The sequence below is a fragment of the Alnus glutinosa genome, chromosome 12 (assembly GCF_958979055.1).
Source record: "Alnus glutinosa chromosome 12, dhAlnGlut1.1, whole genome shotgun sequence".
Classification (NCBI taxonomy): domain Eukaryota; kingdom Viridiplantae; phylum Streptophyta; class Magnoliopsida; order Fagales; family Betulaceae; genus Alnus; species Alnus glutinosa.
In genome coordinates this window covers 25,258,368-25,271,965 of record NC_084897.1, presented here as the reverse complement: position 1 = coordinate 25,271,965, position 13,598 = coordinate 25,258,368, and the positions used below count along the sequence as shown (strand labels likewise).

General features: G+C 38.4%; 3 protein-coding genes across 3 annotated transcripts; all 3 read right to left on the bottom strand.

The window, feature by feature from the left end:
* Window positions 1–489: 489 nt before the first annotated feature.
* LOC133851090 (probable inactive leucine-rich repeat receptor kinase XIAO) lies at window positions 490–2,119 on the bottom strand. The gene has a single exon (XM_062287392.1). The coding sequence runs from the start codon at window positions 1,817–1,819 to the stop codon at window positions 542–544; it is 1,278 nt and encodes a 425-aa protein (XP_062143376.1). The 5' UTR covers window positions 1,820–2,119; the 3' UTR covers window positions 490–541.
* Window positions 2,120–3,962: 1,843 nt separating this feature from the next.
* On the bottom strand, window positions 3,963–8,648 carry LOC133851893 (uncharacterized). The gene is made up of 8 exons (XM_062288517.1): window positions 8,464–8,648; window positions 6,967–8,319; window positions 6,552–6,707; window positions 6,398–6,452; window positions 5,842–5,990; window positions 5,238–5,324; window positions 4,667–4,795; window positions 3,963–4,415 (listed from the first exon to the last, which is right to left on the bottom strand). Exons 1-8 carry the CDS (start codon window positions 8,530–8,532, stop codon window positions 4,287–4,289), a joined length of 2,127 nt encoding a protein of 708 aa, XP_062144501.1. The 5' UTR covers window positions 8,533–8,648; the 3' UTR covers window positions 3,963–4,286.
* A 1,489-nt stretch (window positions 8,649–10,137) lies between these two features.
* On the bottom strand, window positions 10,138–12,873 carry LOC133852217 (agamous-like MADS-box protein TM6). The gene is made up of 7 exons (XM_062288917.1): window positions 12,526–12,873; window positions 12,355–12,421; window positions 12,186–12,247; window positions 11,997–12,096; window positions 10,863–10,904; window positions 10,696–10,740; window positions 10,138–10,556 (listed from the first exon to the last, which is right to left on the bottom strand). The coding sequence occupies exons 1-7, from the start codon at window positions 12,711–12,713 to the stop codon at window positions 10,395–10,397; spliced, it is 666 nt and encodes a 221-aa protein (XP_062144901.1). The 5' UTR covers window positions 12,714–12,873; the 3' UTR covers window positions 10,138–10,394.
* Window positions 12,874–13,598: the final 725 nt, after the last annotated feature.

Here is a 13,598-nt window from a genome sequence, read left to right as displayed (position 1 = left end):
AAAAAAAAAAAAATAAAAAAAAAAACTGTGAACGACATGTAGCTTATGGTACGTGAGAGAGAACGGCTAGTCCAAGTTGGAAATCACACACAAATCCAAAAGCAGAAACTCCTCGTTGCGCGTGTATGGTAGTAAAGGAAAATGCTTGATGGGGGACACTCATCCGTCCCCCATCATCCATTTATAGTAAAATAATAATTTTTTATTAAAAAATTATTATTATATTATAAAAGCTCACAGGGGACGGATGTAGCAAGACTCGGTAGTAAAAGCAGCCGATCGCGAGCGAATCACGTGGGTACCAGTACAACGTTCGTCTGTGAGAGGAAATACATAAACAAATCTAGCATTCGATCACCTTCGTCATCCATATCTATCACCACCCTTCCATGATTACTTCCACGCATTAACAGTCTACAGTATACTGGTACTACAAAATTTAACGCAAAAGAAAAAAAATAAAAACAAGGAAAACAAGGAGAACAAACATTAATAAGTGGTTGATACCATAAATTATATAATTATAGTTACATCACATGGTTCAAGGAATTACAGGAGGAGCAAAGCTCTTACACTCTGTCAGTGATTTTTGCTCACCACCCTGACAGAAAAAGAAAATGGCCGGACACCGGTAGAAGCAGTTATCGACAAGCCTCACGTTTACAGAACACGGTTCGAGACCAATTAGACGATCCGGAATGGGTCCGAACAAGTAGTTGCCGCCGAGCAAGAGCCTCACCAACGGTGAGATTCCGGGTCCGGGTACAACCACTTTTAAGGCGTACATTGTGGGTATCAAACCAGTGAGCTTGTTGTTCTCGAAGGACAAAGCCGAAAGCCTTGGCATTAACGCCATGAACGACGGTAGGAGGCCTCGGAGCTCGTTGTTGCTCAGATCAACGGATATGAGATCGCTTTGCGTGGCCAGAGAGTATGGGGATTTTAACGACGAGAAGTGGTTGAAGGAGAGCACGAGTTGCTGTAAAGATGGGAGCGCGTCGAAGAGAAATGCTGGGACGGAGCCGCTGAGGCGGTTGTGACTCAGATCGAGCACTTGCAGATAACCCAAGTTTCTGAAGCTGTCGGCGATCATTTTTCCTTCGAAGCTGTTGTTTCTCATGGAAATTTGAACCAAGGAAGACGGAAAACTCGTAGGGATATTGCCGGAGATGGCATTGTCGCTAGCGTCCAAGAAGTAAAGGTTTTTCAAAGAACCCAACTCGGGAAACTCGCCGGTTAGCCTGTTTGATTGAAGCTCGAGCCGTTTCAGGCTCACGAGGTTGTTCAAACCCGCCGGGATTGTGCCCTGGAGGTTGTTGTTATCGAGGTAAAGCTCCTCGAGCTCAGAGAGTGAGCCAATCGAGGTGGGTATCTGACCGGAGAGAGAGTTCCTGGAGAGGCCGAGTCGACGAAGCTTAGTGAGGTTGGCAAGCGAGTCAGGGATCGAACCGGAGAAGAAGTTGTTGGAGAGGTCGAGGGTTTCCAAGTAAGGGAGGCTCCAAGAAGTGGAAGGGAGGGAACCGGCGTAGCCTGCTTGGTCGAGACTGATCTCGGTGACTCGGCTAGTCCCTGAGACCACGAGGTCGCACCTGAACCCGCACGTGAAGCGCTCGCTGAAGAGGTTGTCGCATGGGTCGACCGCGAAGTCCCAGGAGCTCACGCAGGAGCCTGGACTGACTGAGCCAGGGTCCAATCCGTTCTTCATCTCCTTCAGAACCTCTATGTCCCCCCAATACGTCTTTGACTCTGCTCTTAAAGACAGCCCTGTTACCATTATTAGCAGAACCGTAGAAGATAGAGAGAATTTGGGAAACCCCATTTTTTTTAGCTAATTTCACTCTTTTTTTCCGCTCTGGGGAGGAAGACGTAGACTGAGGGAGAGGTACAGAGTGAGGACACCCAGTTAATCAGAGCCGTTGGTTTGGGAAAATGGGGAATGAGGATTTTGATGATAGCAAGAGAAAAGTACAGTGTATTTGCTTACTTGGCTTTGCCTCTTCTGCCTCAGAGATCTTTTTTATGTGAGTGGTTTCACGAGCACTTGTCAGAGCCTTTTGAGTTTTGAGTTTGGATGTTTATGTTAGAGAGAGGGAAGGCGAAGCTCGTCTTTTTGGCCGAGTGTTTGCTGCCGTAGCGACACCTTGGCTCATTATAGAATGGAAGTACATTTTAATGATTTAAAAATGTGATGATTTAAAAAAATAATTTTTAAAAATAAAATTAAGCGTTTAACAAAATCACAATTTTGCCTTTAAAATAATAAATTAACCTTAAAAATTTTGCATTTTTAAAAAATTATTATCTTACATGCGATTTGAAAAGTAGATTTTTTGCGTTTTCAAATCACAATTTTTAAAAATACAGTTTCTAAACGATTTATGTTATGCGAATTTGATTTAAAATTACACTTATTGTATCCGAAATCACAATTCCAAATGCACCCTAACATTTGTTGAACAGGAACTACCTCACTTCCGTTGAGCTGTCTTAGTTTCTATCCAGATCCATTATTTCCCTTCAAAAAAAAAAAAAAAATTTATCTCCACGTATACTTGTCTCCCTCAACTATAAATATCGATGGCGATTTATGTTTGTGTTCGATTTGGATAGAATTGATATATGAATATAAAATTATAGAGAAAATTATAATTTAATTTATTTAATTAAACGGGTAAGACCCTTTTAACTTTAATATGTTAGTTTTGTATTGAATTCGTTGCATGTCAGATTCGAGTTGTATCAAACCGTGAGTAGAAAATTATATAGATGAATTTTAGTTTAACCCAATTAATTAAACAAATAAGACTCCTTAATTTTAACTTGCTAATTTTATATTAAATTCGTGTTGATTTCACGTATCGTTTAAAAAATTATCGGTCCTAACTATGAACGGGGCTACCAAATATTAGTTGACAATCCCCCCACCCCTTGTAATCCTTCCCGTTACTAAAAAATGTTAGATGGCTACTAAATCAATTTCCAATTATTGCCTTGGAAAAGCTTAACCAAAATCAGTCGTAATCCGAAAGAAAACATTGGTGGTTGGCCATAAGAATCAAATGCCAGCATGTGGCAGCTTAATGATGTAGTTGTTATACGAAATCTTGTCTCTAATGGAAAAGTTCGGTGGTTGCAATTTGCATGGTCTGTGATTACTAACTAACCTTGAATTAAGGCCTTTGAAAGCTAACATAATTCCAGAGATTAGATTCACGTTTGGAACTTAACAACTACCATAACAAATCTTTAGAATCCTCTCTATTTTAAATTCTTTTTATTTTAAGTGAAATGAAAATGACCTATTTTTTGAATTAAATCCAAATTTAAAATTATTTAAATGACAACATTATTTGAATGAACAAAACAAAATCTTAACCATTTTATGATCATATTCCCTGTCCGTATCTTACTTTTTCATGATTATCTTCCCATTATAAAGGGTATGAAAAGTTGTTTCTTTTCACCTGAAGTTTGACGGGAAAACACAAAAAGATTAACTGATTGATGAAAAGGAACAACTTTTCATGTCCGATAATTATTGAAAATTATGTGCAAGCCAACGTTTAAACAAAGCATACCGCAATTATATCCAAAGCATCGAATTCTTTAACATTTTTTGCTCCTTTGGTTGCATTGTCCGATGCCAATGAATTGGCGGACAGACCTTATGATAAAAGTGTTCAGAGTAATTATGATGTGACAAAAAGCGACCATCGGCTCATTTTGGGCCTTAGGCCTATTCTTTGTCAAGAGTGAAAGACATTCAACCCACCTTGATATTTTTTTTTTTAAAAAAAAAAAAAAAAAAAAAGTGGCGGTAATTATTAGCTTTCATGAGAATTATTACTGACGAAGAAAGTGGACAAAGAAAGATTCCTTAGGCCATCAATTTGGGAATTGAACACACCAAGGCGACGACAGAAACAAAAAAACAAAACCAGTTAACATATGAATATCTGATGTGTGGGCAATGTGCAGCACTACCTGCCCTTAATTCAAGAGAACAAACAGGGAACAGAATTTGGCCCTCGTCTAAAAGAAAATAATATAAGGAAAAAAGATACAAGAATAATGGATCGTTATTTTCTGCTACGGGTGCTTATATTATCAATAATTCTGCTTTTACATACATATATATACATTCCTTCACAAGAAAGCCTATACATTCTATTGTTTGATAGCATGAGGATGCTCCCGGTAAAAGGGTAAACCCATACAATAGAGTGGCTACTAACAAAATGAATTACAAAAAGGGGGGGGAAATTTGATACCTTTTATTGGTGTCTCTATTCATGGGCCCCCTCAGGTGACCATTCGAAAATGGTGTTTTCTTCTTGGGTATTTTTGGTGACATTGGCTAGATACTGCCTCACAGATTTGTGATTCATCTCGAACACAAATGCCATTTCCCTAATCTGCACATTAACCATTTGCCATAAATTATTAGTGTTGTCAAGGTTGAGCACAAGGTCAAGCTTTCTAATCCAATATTAACTTATCAACAAAATAAATCCAGCAATAAATACAGTTAGAGTTGGAGAAACCCATAATGATAGAGTCCCCAAAACATTAATCAATAGCATAGAGAAAACTGAAGAATTTGAATGGCAGAAAGGACCACATGAGATATTAGTCAGAACAAAATTAAAGACGGGAAGCCATTTACCTCAATCAAACTACCAGAATCAAGACTCAGAAGCTGTCCACGAGCAACTTCTTTGCCATTCAAAAAGATTGAGCTCTTACCAAGATTCTTCAAAAAGAAAGAACCATTCTCTTCCATCTTTATAAGAGCCTACCACAATGATGAACACTAGTTATACTTTGTATACCTAAAAAGAGACCTTGTTTAAAATTAAATCCAAACAGCGAAACACAACAAATATTTTCAGAAAACATTAACCCATTGCAAGTCTTTATGGACCCCAACCAACATTCGCACCCTTGACCTTTTCAAATTAGTAATTATAAATGGTTTGCCCCTCATTGCTCTTCATTTCATTATTTACTTTCCTGCCTGCAGTTTAGCAAAAGGTACTTTTTACAAATTCAGGAGTTGCCTTGCAAGGCAACCAACACTCCAAACGTTACTCATTAATAGTTAGAACAGAACAAGTCGTTGCTTTCGTGTATATGTAGGATTTACAAACAATTTGGACAAGAGAAAGCTCTTACCAACCATCAATACACACAAATATGCAAAAAAGTTGCATTAAGAAGGCCAAAACAAATCCAACCTGCCGTCTAGATACTTTGTTAGCACGTCCTTCTTCTCCCAAGTTAATATCAACTTCACTGTCAATTGTAGCTCTGCCAAGTATGACCTGCAATGTAGAAAGAGATTGCATTACGAACAAGAAAACAATCACGAATGAAGATTGAAGTGCAAAATTTCATTCAGCCTATTATATTCCAAGATAATTCCAACGTCAAGTTTGAATACTACTACTTTTACACCAATCATCTGTATTGAATTTCAGATCTAATTTATGACTGAAGATCACGACAAAACTTCAATTCCCTCAGACTGTCAGCAAAGTTTAAGATTAACATTCAGATTACCAAAAAAGAAAGCCATAATCCTCAACAGCCACCAAAATCTTTCTAAAATGTGTATAAATTTACACGGCAAACCACACTTTCCTATTTTCTGTCCAAAACAAATCAAAAGACAGACACTAGTATGTATATTGAGCATTCGGCTAAAAGTAAGATAAATACCAGAAATCAACTGTACAAAAGAAGCACAAAATCAAACAGAGTTAGCTCCATACTATTCCTTCATCAACTATACATGAATCTGGCAGAAAAATTTAGAAGGTGGAAAATCGCAAATAGTACCTCAGCCTTCTTAATATACTGCTTCAGATGGCGGCCATACAAAATTGCGAGTGCACCTTGAGATGCAATGGCTCTTTGCATAGAAGATTGAGAACACTGTTCCAACCTTATGATTCTCCTTTTAGTAGCCTCATGTTGATACCTTGAGACTGGAGATGACCGGAATTAATACTAAACACAAATTATGATGAAGAATGCGATATACTTTCACCCTTTGTCTAGAATAACAAAGGCTTCGGTATTGATTGGTATGTTGGTTATAAACTTTTTTTTTTTTAATAAGTAATTAACCCCAAGGGGATAAAGAATGGGATATTCGAACTAGTGATCTCCGCTTCATGAGGCGTGGTCTCCAACCGATTGAGCTACCCCTTGGCCATTGATAAAATAATAAAAATTATTCGATTAGAAAGCAATATGCGATGCACATAAAACTTGCATAAAGGCCAATTTACCATGTTGAAAGCAAATTGTTTTCTGGATTAAATTTCTGCATAAAAAAGAATTGCATGCAGAAAACTCTTCAGTTAATTGGATCTAAGTTCAGAAGGATTACCTTCTCTACTAATATATGAATCCTGATCGTCGGGACATAAATCCATTTCAAGTATCTGAAAGATAACATCAAGAAATTAAAAGAGGCAGAACCTCGAAATTAATAAAATAAGAATGTCATAATAAATTGCCCAAACACAATTGTTAATATTTACCATTGCTTCAAGATCAAAAAAGCAAGGAATGTCCTGATCACTATCATATTCTTCCTGTTCTACTGTTGGGGGATTTGCTTCTGGTTCAAGAAAAGCAGAACCTTGCTGTGCATGTAACATTGCGTGCTCCCTAACTGTAGCTGGAGCACTGGTTTCCTGTTTACAACAAGCAGCTTAAGGAATAGTTTTTGCCAAGGGCACAACCTTGAACTTGCTGCTTTATAAAAGAATAGTTGCAGATGCTATCTAGCCAATAAGGTCTAGCTCAAATGCGACTCGGTCCCCCCCATAAAAACAGGGTGAAGTATTAGGAGGTGGATCCAAGACTCACTGGGTACATATCTTGTTTATTAATTAGACAAAGAAAATGCATATACTATCTATATCATGAAGGAACTCAATTTTGACATGTAACCTCTATTTTTAGTGCTCCATCTATGGCTGACTTTGGATTTGCACGTGCTGATCTTGCTTGACTTGGGTCAACATGGACAATGCTAATCTCTTTGGAGCCCACAGTAAGACTGTTACCACCAGACGACCGAGGCTTGACTCCAGAACCAACAATTGGGTGCTTTGGACCCGTCTCTGGCACTGTGTCTAGACCCACCATTCGAGTAAAAGATAGTGTTGGATTTTCATCTTTCTTCTTCAAGCTCTCACCGTTTCTTTGATGGGTAGAGGCGGATGTAGGTAAGCACATATCATCATTGCACGGGATCTCGATATCCTCAGTATTCAATGTGCAATTCTTCTCTTCCTCAGGCACTGATGTAGACACAGTCATATCAACTTCACTATGCTGATCACCACAGCCAGACTGAGACCGTTCATCATCAACATCTAACCCTGTATTCAAAACCAATCTCTGAGGCTCACAAACATTTGGTACATCATTATCATCATGAACATCACTACTTAGAGAACTCAAAAGAATTGAATTAAGGCTATTATTCGCAGCGTCTTTCACATCTTCGTCCACTAAGAGAATCCCATCCTCGTTTGCAAGGTTCAATAGACAATCGGAAAGGTCCACGAAATCACCGGCACGTTCAACTTTCAGAATCGGCTCGGAATGGACAACACCATCACCGGGAAGCATCAATGTCTCCGCCTCACGCTGATCCTTATCTCCGATGCTCAAACTAATCGGCATTGCAGGCGCCGAGACGTCCTCAATTGTCTTCCAGATAGGCATATCCGACGGCCCTATATCCTCAGCATCCGAGCTATTCCCAAACTCATCAACTATATTATCTCCAAGAGTAGGATTAGGATTTGTATCATTTCGCTCAAAAACAAACTCCCTTTCATTATTCGCTATGGCATTGGCAGAAACCACACTCTGAAACCCTAAACGATCCTCAATATGATCGCCGAACGTAGCCAGATGCTCATCGTAACTGAATTTCACACGCTTTTGACAATCACCGCCATCGCCCATGCGATCATCCTCAAGGAGAAAACCAAGATCAAATGATTCAAATACTCGATTGCTGCACATGCTCTTCCGCATCGCGTAGTACATTTCACGGACGCTTTCGGCTTTTCGTTTGCCCGGTGGAGCTTCCATCACGCTTCTCCGCCTCAAGATCGTCGGCGAGTTTCCGGAAAAGGAAAGTTCGTGCTCCACCATGCGAGCAGAGGCTTCAGCCGAAACATCGGGGTCGTAGAGGAGAGACCGCCACCGATCTCTCAATTCACGAACCGTGAATTTTCGGGAGAATCGGACCGCACCTTTGGCAAGTGCCTCCAAAGAAGCACCTGCCTGTAATTGGAGCACAAAGAATTCGCAAAATCACACACAAAAACTGGTAAAGAAAAATGATTGTTGATTCAAGTAGTTCAAAGCTAGAATTTGAGTCGAACATTTGATGGAAAACGAGGGGTAAAATTGGAAAGAGAGGGTTACCTCGACAGCGTTCTTCAACAAGAGGTCGTCCTCTGGGTTCCATTGAGGGACTGAAGCAATTGCTGCCATTGCTACATGGAAATTTAACAGAGCATGAAACTATGTCGTTTTGGATCGGAATTCTGAGATGCGAGCACTGGGAAATTGAAGTCAAGCTCTCTCGCACTACCAAGTACGAACAAAGAGCTCAAAGTTTTCAAAGACGCGGGTAAAAAGGTAAAATTCGATGACAGTTTTTTTTTTTTTTTTTTTTAATAAAATAAAATCCGTCTCTGATATTTTAGCGGGATATATCAACGGTATATTCCAGTGTTACAGTACGTTGAGGGCTTCAGTAATACGATCAGCGACGTCGCTTTGGTTCTGGATCAATAACTTCCCTTTTACAAGGCGCTGCTGGGCCAGGAAGGATATGGCCAGCCCCAGCCCAGCCAATGTAAGGGATCGGCCTATTTAGAGAATAGTAGCTGTTAAAGTTGTTAATTTTGTTATTGGTCTAATTAAAGGTGAAATTATTATTATTATTTTTTTATCACGAAATAATTGTATTAAAGATATAGAGTTGTTATTTAAATTACATCTTTGTCCTTATAGAGATACCAACGTCTAGTTTGATTTTTGGTCTGTCATATAATCTATATGGTTATTGAACTGATGATCAAAGTGCTTTTTTCTTTTTTTTTTTCTTTTTTTTTTCTTTTTTTTTTTTCAATTCAATAAAAGGGTAGGGAAAAACTACAAACAAAAATGGATGGAACAAAAAGGGATGGGCTCTCAAATATCAAGACTCGAACAAAAAAGGCAATACAAATAAGAAAACAAACAATCGACAATAAATCCAAAAAGGATATGGGCCTCTCTTAGGACAGCACTAGGCGGTTTAAAAAAGGTAAATGGTAGGTTAGAAGCCCAAAGCGGTAAAGGAAACAACTACCGTTACACGATTGTTGTAAGAAAAATATTGCTTAGAACCGAACATGATCCAACCAGAAGGAACCCAAACAACACAAACAAAACAGGAAAAAACAAACAAAGCTGCGGAAAAACAATAAAAAAAAAAAAAAAAACTTGGAACAGAACACCGGCAAAAGGCAAGGCGGAGGAAGGTGTGATGGTAGCTGTGTGTAAGCCACTCGCCGGCGCGTGAAGATCACACACCGGCGGTGAACGCGGTGATGAAAAGGACCACCACGGAGGACTGGCAGCAGCGGGGAGAACCATAGAAAGACAGAACGCGTGAAGACCATGCGCTTTATAGGACAGAGAAGAGATGGTTTATGAGATAGACTATGATCAAAGTGCTTCTTCAAATAAGCATGAGGAAACAAATAACTTGTATCGAGCATTGTATGAGCTTTCGTAGGAGCATGAAGGTTGAGGTTTAAACCATAAATCAGAGTCCTACTTTATTCACCTTGTAGTTTCGACACACAAGTGAGCACGAACAAATAACGATTCTCTATAATTTAGTTGCATGAATATATTGCACGTAATTTAGACAACTTGATAGAGATGGGATTGCAGGATTCACCTCCAACAAAAAATGATTCCCTATAATTTGGCTATCTAAGCCCAAATTTAAAACGAGCTGTCTGGAAAACCAAAAATTAACTTTGAGGGGACAGTACTTCATACAAAATTAGAGAGTATATCTTAGGGTCAGCCCCTGGATATATCATATATGAAACACATTGCATGCACCATGAGTAGATCGATCGACACAAATTAAGTTCACATAATAATAAACTCTGAAAGCCATTACAGTTTCAGGCAATACTTGTTAATTAGCAAACATGCAATCATATCTCTATATCTATATATAGTGGATCGGAGTACTGCAAGTCCACCATAGATATGATAAGTTTAATTAGATAGCTAGCGTCTGTAGAAGGAGATGTGACTGATCTCCTAACTAACGTGCCCCTCAGGCCTCAAGCAAGGCGCAGATCCTGGGATCCAAACCCCCCACCATGGAGATTCAGATGGCGGAATGCATACAGGCTGGAAGCACCATTTGCTAGTGCAATTTCGGATTCATAGACGTCTCCCCCATTGTCCACCAACCCATATTGTGGATCCTCGCATTTTGCTCTCTTAATTGTCACCAGCAAAATTAAAGGGGGAAAAAAAACATCATTTGATCAGTACCATATAGAATCAAGAATCGAGCAAACAATAGATAGAAAAATGAGTTAATTAATTCAACAAACTGATAAATTTAGAGAGTCTCACAAGATCGAGCATGAGATTGCTGTGATTGATCTCCAAGTTCTTAATCTGCAATCAAGGATAAGAATAATGGTGCGTGGTCAAAGCAGCTAAGAGTTGATCGAAGACCATGGGACTATAAAGAAACAAAAAGAAAGAACTTTCTTTTATCTACTATTGAATTTGCAAACCTTTTTCTTGAAGGTGTCAGTCGAAGTTTTGATCACGTGGAGCTGTAAAGGATACGAGAAGCTTGGAATTGTTAGCTCAAACAACTCTCAATCCCCCCCCAAAAAAAAAAAAATCTCATAACTTTATGCATTTCTTTTTTCTGGACATATGCTATTAAACAAGTTCATGCATTACAACTTTTAATAGAAGAGTTCCAAGCATGCCTCGTAAAAGATCCAAGTTTGGAAAGAACAAGATGTTTGCTTAATTAGTTCCATATACATTGTTAATAAATGAGTATTACTAGAAGTACTACAGCTTTTAGTACAAAGTCATTTCTGACTTCTCAACTTAATTAATTAGTAGTTGAATTGTCAACCGTACGTATACTTTTAATTATCTTACCAACCATGGATTGCTACAGCAGTTAGTAAGTAAATTATAGTAAAAGCCCTAGTAACCCAAAACATTTTCCTTGGAGAATTGAAAATTGTTTTTTTGCATAGTTATGCATTCACCTCTTATTTATACTAATTATTTTAAATTAAAGTTAACAATTAGGATAAATTTTCCTTTCAAACTATGCCGGAGGAAATTGCTTTAACCGGATCTATTAAAGTGACATTGTCCTTAGACTATGTGACTTCACATGGATTTTTAATGAGATTAACAAAGCATGTAACATATGTACTTACCTTAGTGCATGCATTTTTAAAATGAATGTGGAAATCATATGTTCTAAAGATAAGTGTCAATTTAATAGATTAAGTTATGAATTTCCTTCAACCCAATATATTTTTTTAAAAAAAAAAAAAAATTAAATAAAAAAACTTTGTTCTAACAATCAAGGATACAAATGAGAGAGATTAATAAAACATATACACAAAAAAGGTGTACAAATAACACTCAACTATACATATTGCAAAAATTGTGATTCCTAAAAAACAAGATAAAAAAACAAGATTAATTAGAAACACCTTTAGAACAAAGGAAAAACTGTGAACCGTAAGATCTTTGAGTATTTTCAAATCTAAACTAATATGCCTGATTTTATTTTATTTTTATTACCTAAATTATTGGGAACTAAAAAGAATGCTTTTACAAAAATTTCGAACCCTAAACCAAATACAAATATAGATGGAACGAAATCCAACCTTTCGTGCGCGAATGACATCCACGGAAGCAGACACCTTATGCTCAAGACGACGCAGTTCCTCCAAACTCAGACCGTTCAGATCATGACCCATCCTCTGCCTGTCAAAACCATACCCTAATTAGCAACTTATGAAAAACCTAGGCGCTCTACATTTGGGGATGACTGCCTTAATCTACCGGACCATCACCTTATCTCTCTGTTCAATCTATGGTTAATATCCTTCTGTTTCTTCAGATCTTCTAGCATTCTCTGCAGCCATAAGTACACAGAACCAAATCGGAGGAAAACCTTGAAAATAATCACAGATTCACTGATCAAAGCTAAAAGTTGAGCAAGAGAGAGAGAGAGAGATTAACCTCGAAGTGTGAGCTCCACAGGTCAATCAACTTATTCTTTTGGTACTGATCATAGATATCCTTTGTTCTGGTTTGGAAAACATTTCCAAAATCCCAACAAATATGTGTTAGGGTTTCGTTTGTCAAAGAAGAAGATAGGAAGAAAGGCAGATAGAGATCGAGAGAGCGTACGTTGTGGTGGGGCTTGTATACTCGTGGAGCTTGTCGTTGCTAGAGAGCATGATGAGCGAGACCTTAGCATCGCAAAGGACGGTGAGCTCCTGAGCTTTCTTGATAATACCATTCCGTCGTTTGGAATAGGTGACCTGCCTGTTCGTTTGGTTCTCGATCCTCTTGATCTCGATCTTTCCACGACCCATCTTTCTTCTTCAACAAATCGATGAGAGAGCTAGCTGGCTCCAAAGCGGTTTTGTAAGAGCATAAAGCTGGGTCTATCTTGAAGGGAAAGAGAGCGAAGAAGATGAAAAAAAGAAGTTTCCATTTCGGGATCATGGGTTTGAAAAGCTAGCTTGTAGTGTAACTGAAAATGTAGCCTGTATGCTAAATTGGTGAAAGAGCTTTTTAGAGCGGAGTGATAGCCCGGGTAACACTGATCTGATAGCGTGTCATCTCGGTTGCTTTTGACCGCGACGGGGCTTGAAAACGATCTTTAGCCGCGATTACCTCCTTCCTTAGTTTAACCTTTTTTCTTCCTGATCATGTTAACTACTTTGGGAATAATGCTAGTTTAGAGTAAGCATGAGGCTACTCGATCCGCTGATAGGAAAAAGTTACCTGCACAATAAGTTGTACACAATTTGAGATGAGTCCCCCCTCCCCCGGCTAATAATGGGGATGTGTTCGTTGCATCTCTTATTTACATAAATTTTACACAACTCAAGATATATTGGTGGGATTTATACACGTGGGTTCTACCATGCATGAGTTCCACCAATGTGTCTTGTATTGTGTAGAAGTTATGTAAGTGAATTGTACGTGTGAGAATCATTTTTTGCTGATAATATGAAGTTCTAACACTAACCACTTCTCTTTATGTTAAAAAGTATTTCCATTGGGTTATTTGCTACGGATTTTTGTACATGAGAAATAATTTTTCTACATCATATTACTCTACATCAATCCTATACTAAGACACATAGGGTGTGAGACCCATGCATGTGGGTCTTATATACATGGGTCTCACACCCAATATGTCTTGGTTTATAATTGATGTATGAATAACACATCCTTTTGTATCTACTTTA

What these genes read in the sequence shown, in the direction of transcription:
- LOC133851090 (XM_062287392.1), bottom strand. Translation starts at nt 1,819, where the DNA reads ATGGGGTTTCCCAAATTCTCTCTATCTTCTACGGTTCTGCTAATAATG.
- LOC133851893 (XM_062288517.1), bottom strand. Translation starts at nt 8,532, where the DNA reads ATGGCAGCAATTGCTTCAGTCCCTCAATGGAACCCAGAGGACGACCTC. An exon ending in TTTTTGATCTTGAAGCAATG is followed by an intron (nt 6,453 to 6,551) that starts GTAAATATTAAC and finishes GTTATCTTTCAG; the next exon opens with ATACTTGAAATGGATTTATG. An exon ending in AGTATATTAAGAAGGCTGAG is followed by an intron (nt 5,325 to 5,841) that starts GTACTATTTGCG and finishes TCTACATTGCAG; the next exon opens with GTCATACTTGGCAGAGCTAC.
- LOC133852217 (XM_062288917.1), bottom strand. Translation starts at nt 12,713, where the DNA reads ATGGGTCGTGGAAAGATCGAGATCAAGAGGATCGAGAACCAAACGAAC. An exon ending in ATGTCATTCGCGCACGAAAG is followed by an intron (nt 10,905 to 11,996) that starts GTTGGATTTCGT and finishes TATCCTTTACAG; the next exon opens with CTCCACGTGATCAAAACTTC. An exon ending in CTGACACCTTCAAGAAAAAG is followed by an intron (nt 10,741 to 10,862) that starts GTTTGCAAATTC and finishes CCTTGATTGCAG; the next exon opens with ATTAAGAACTTGGAGATCAA.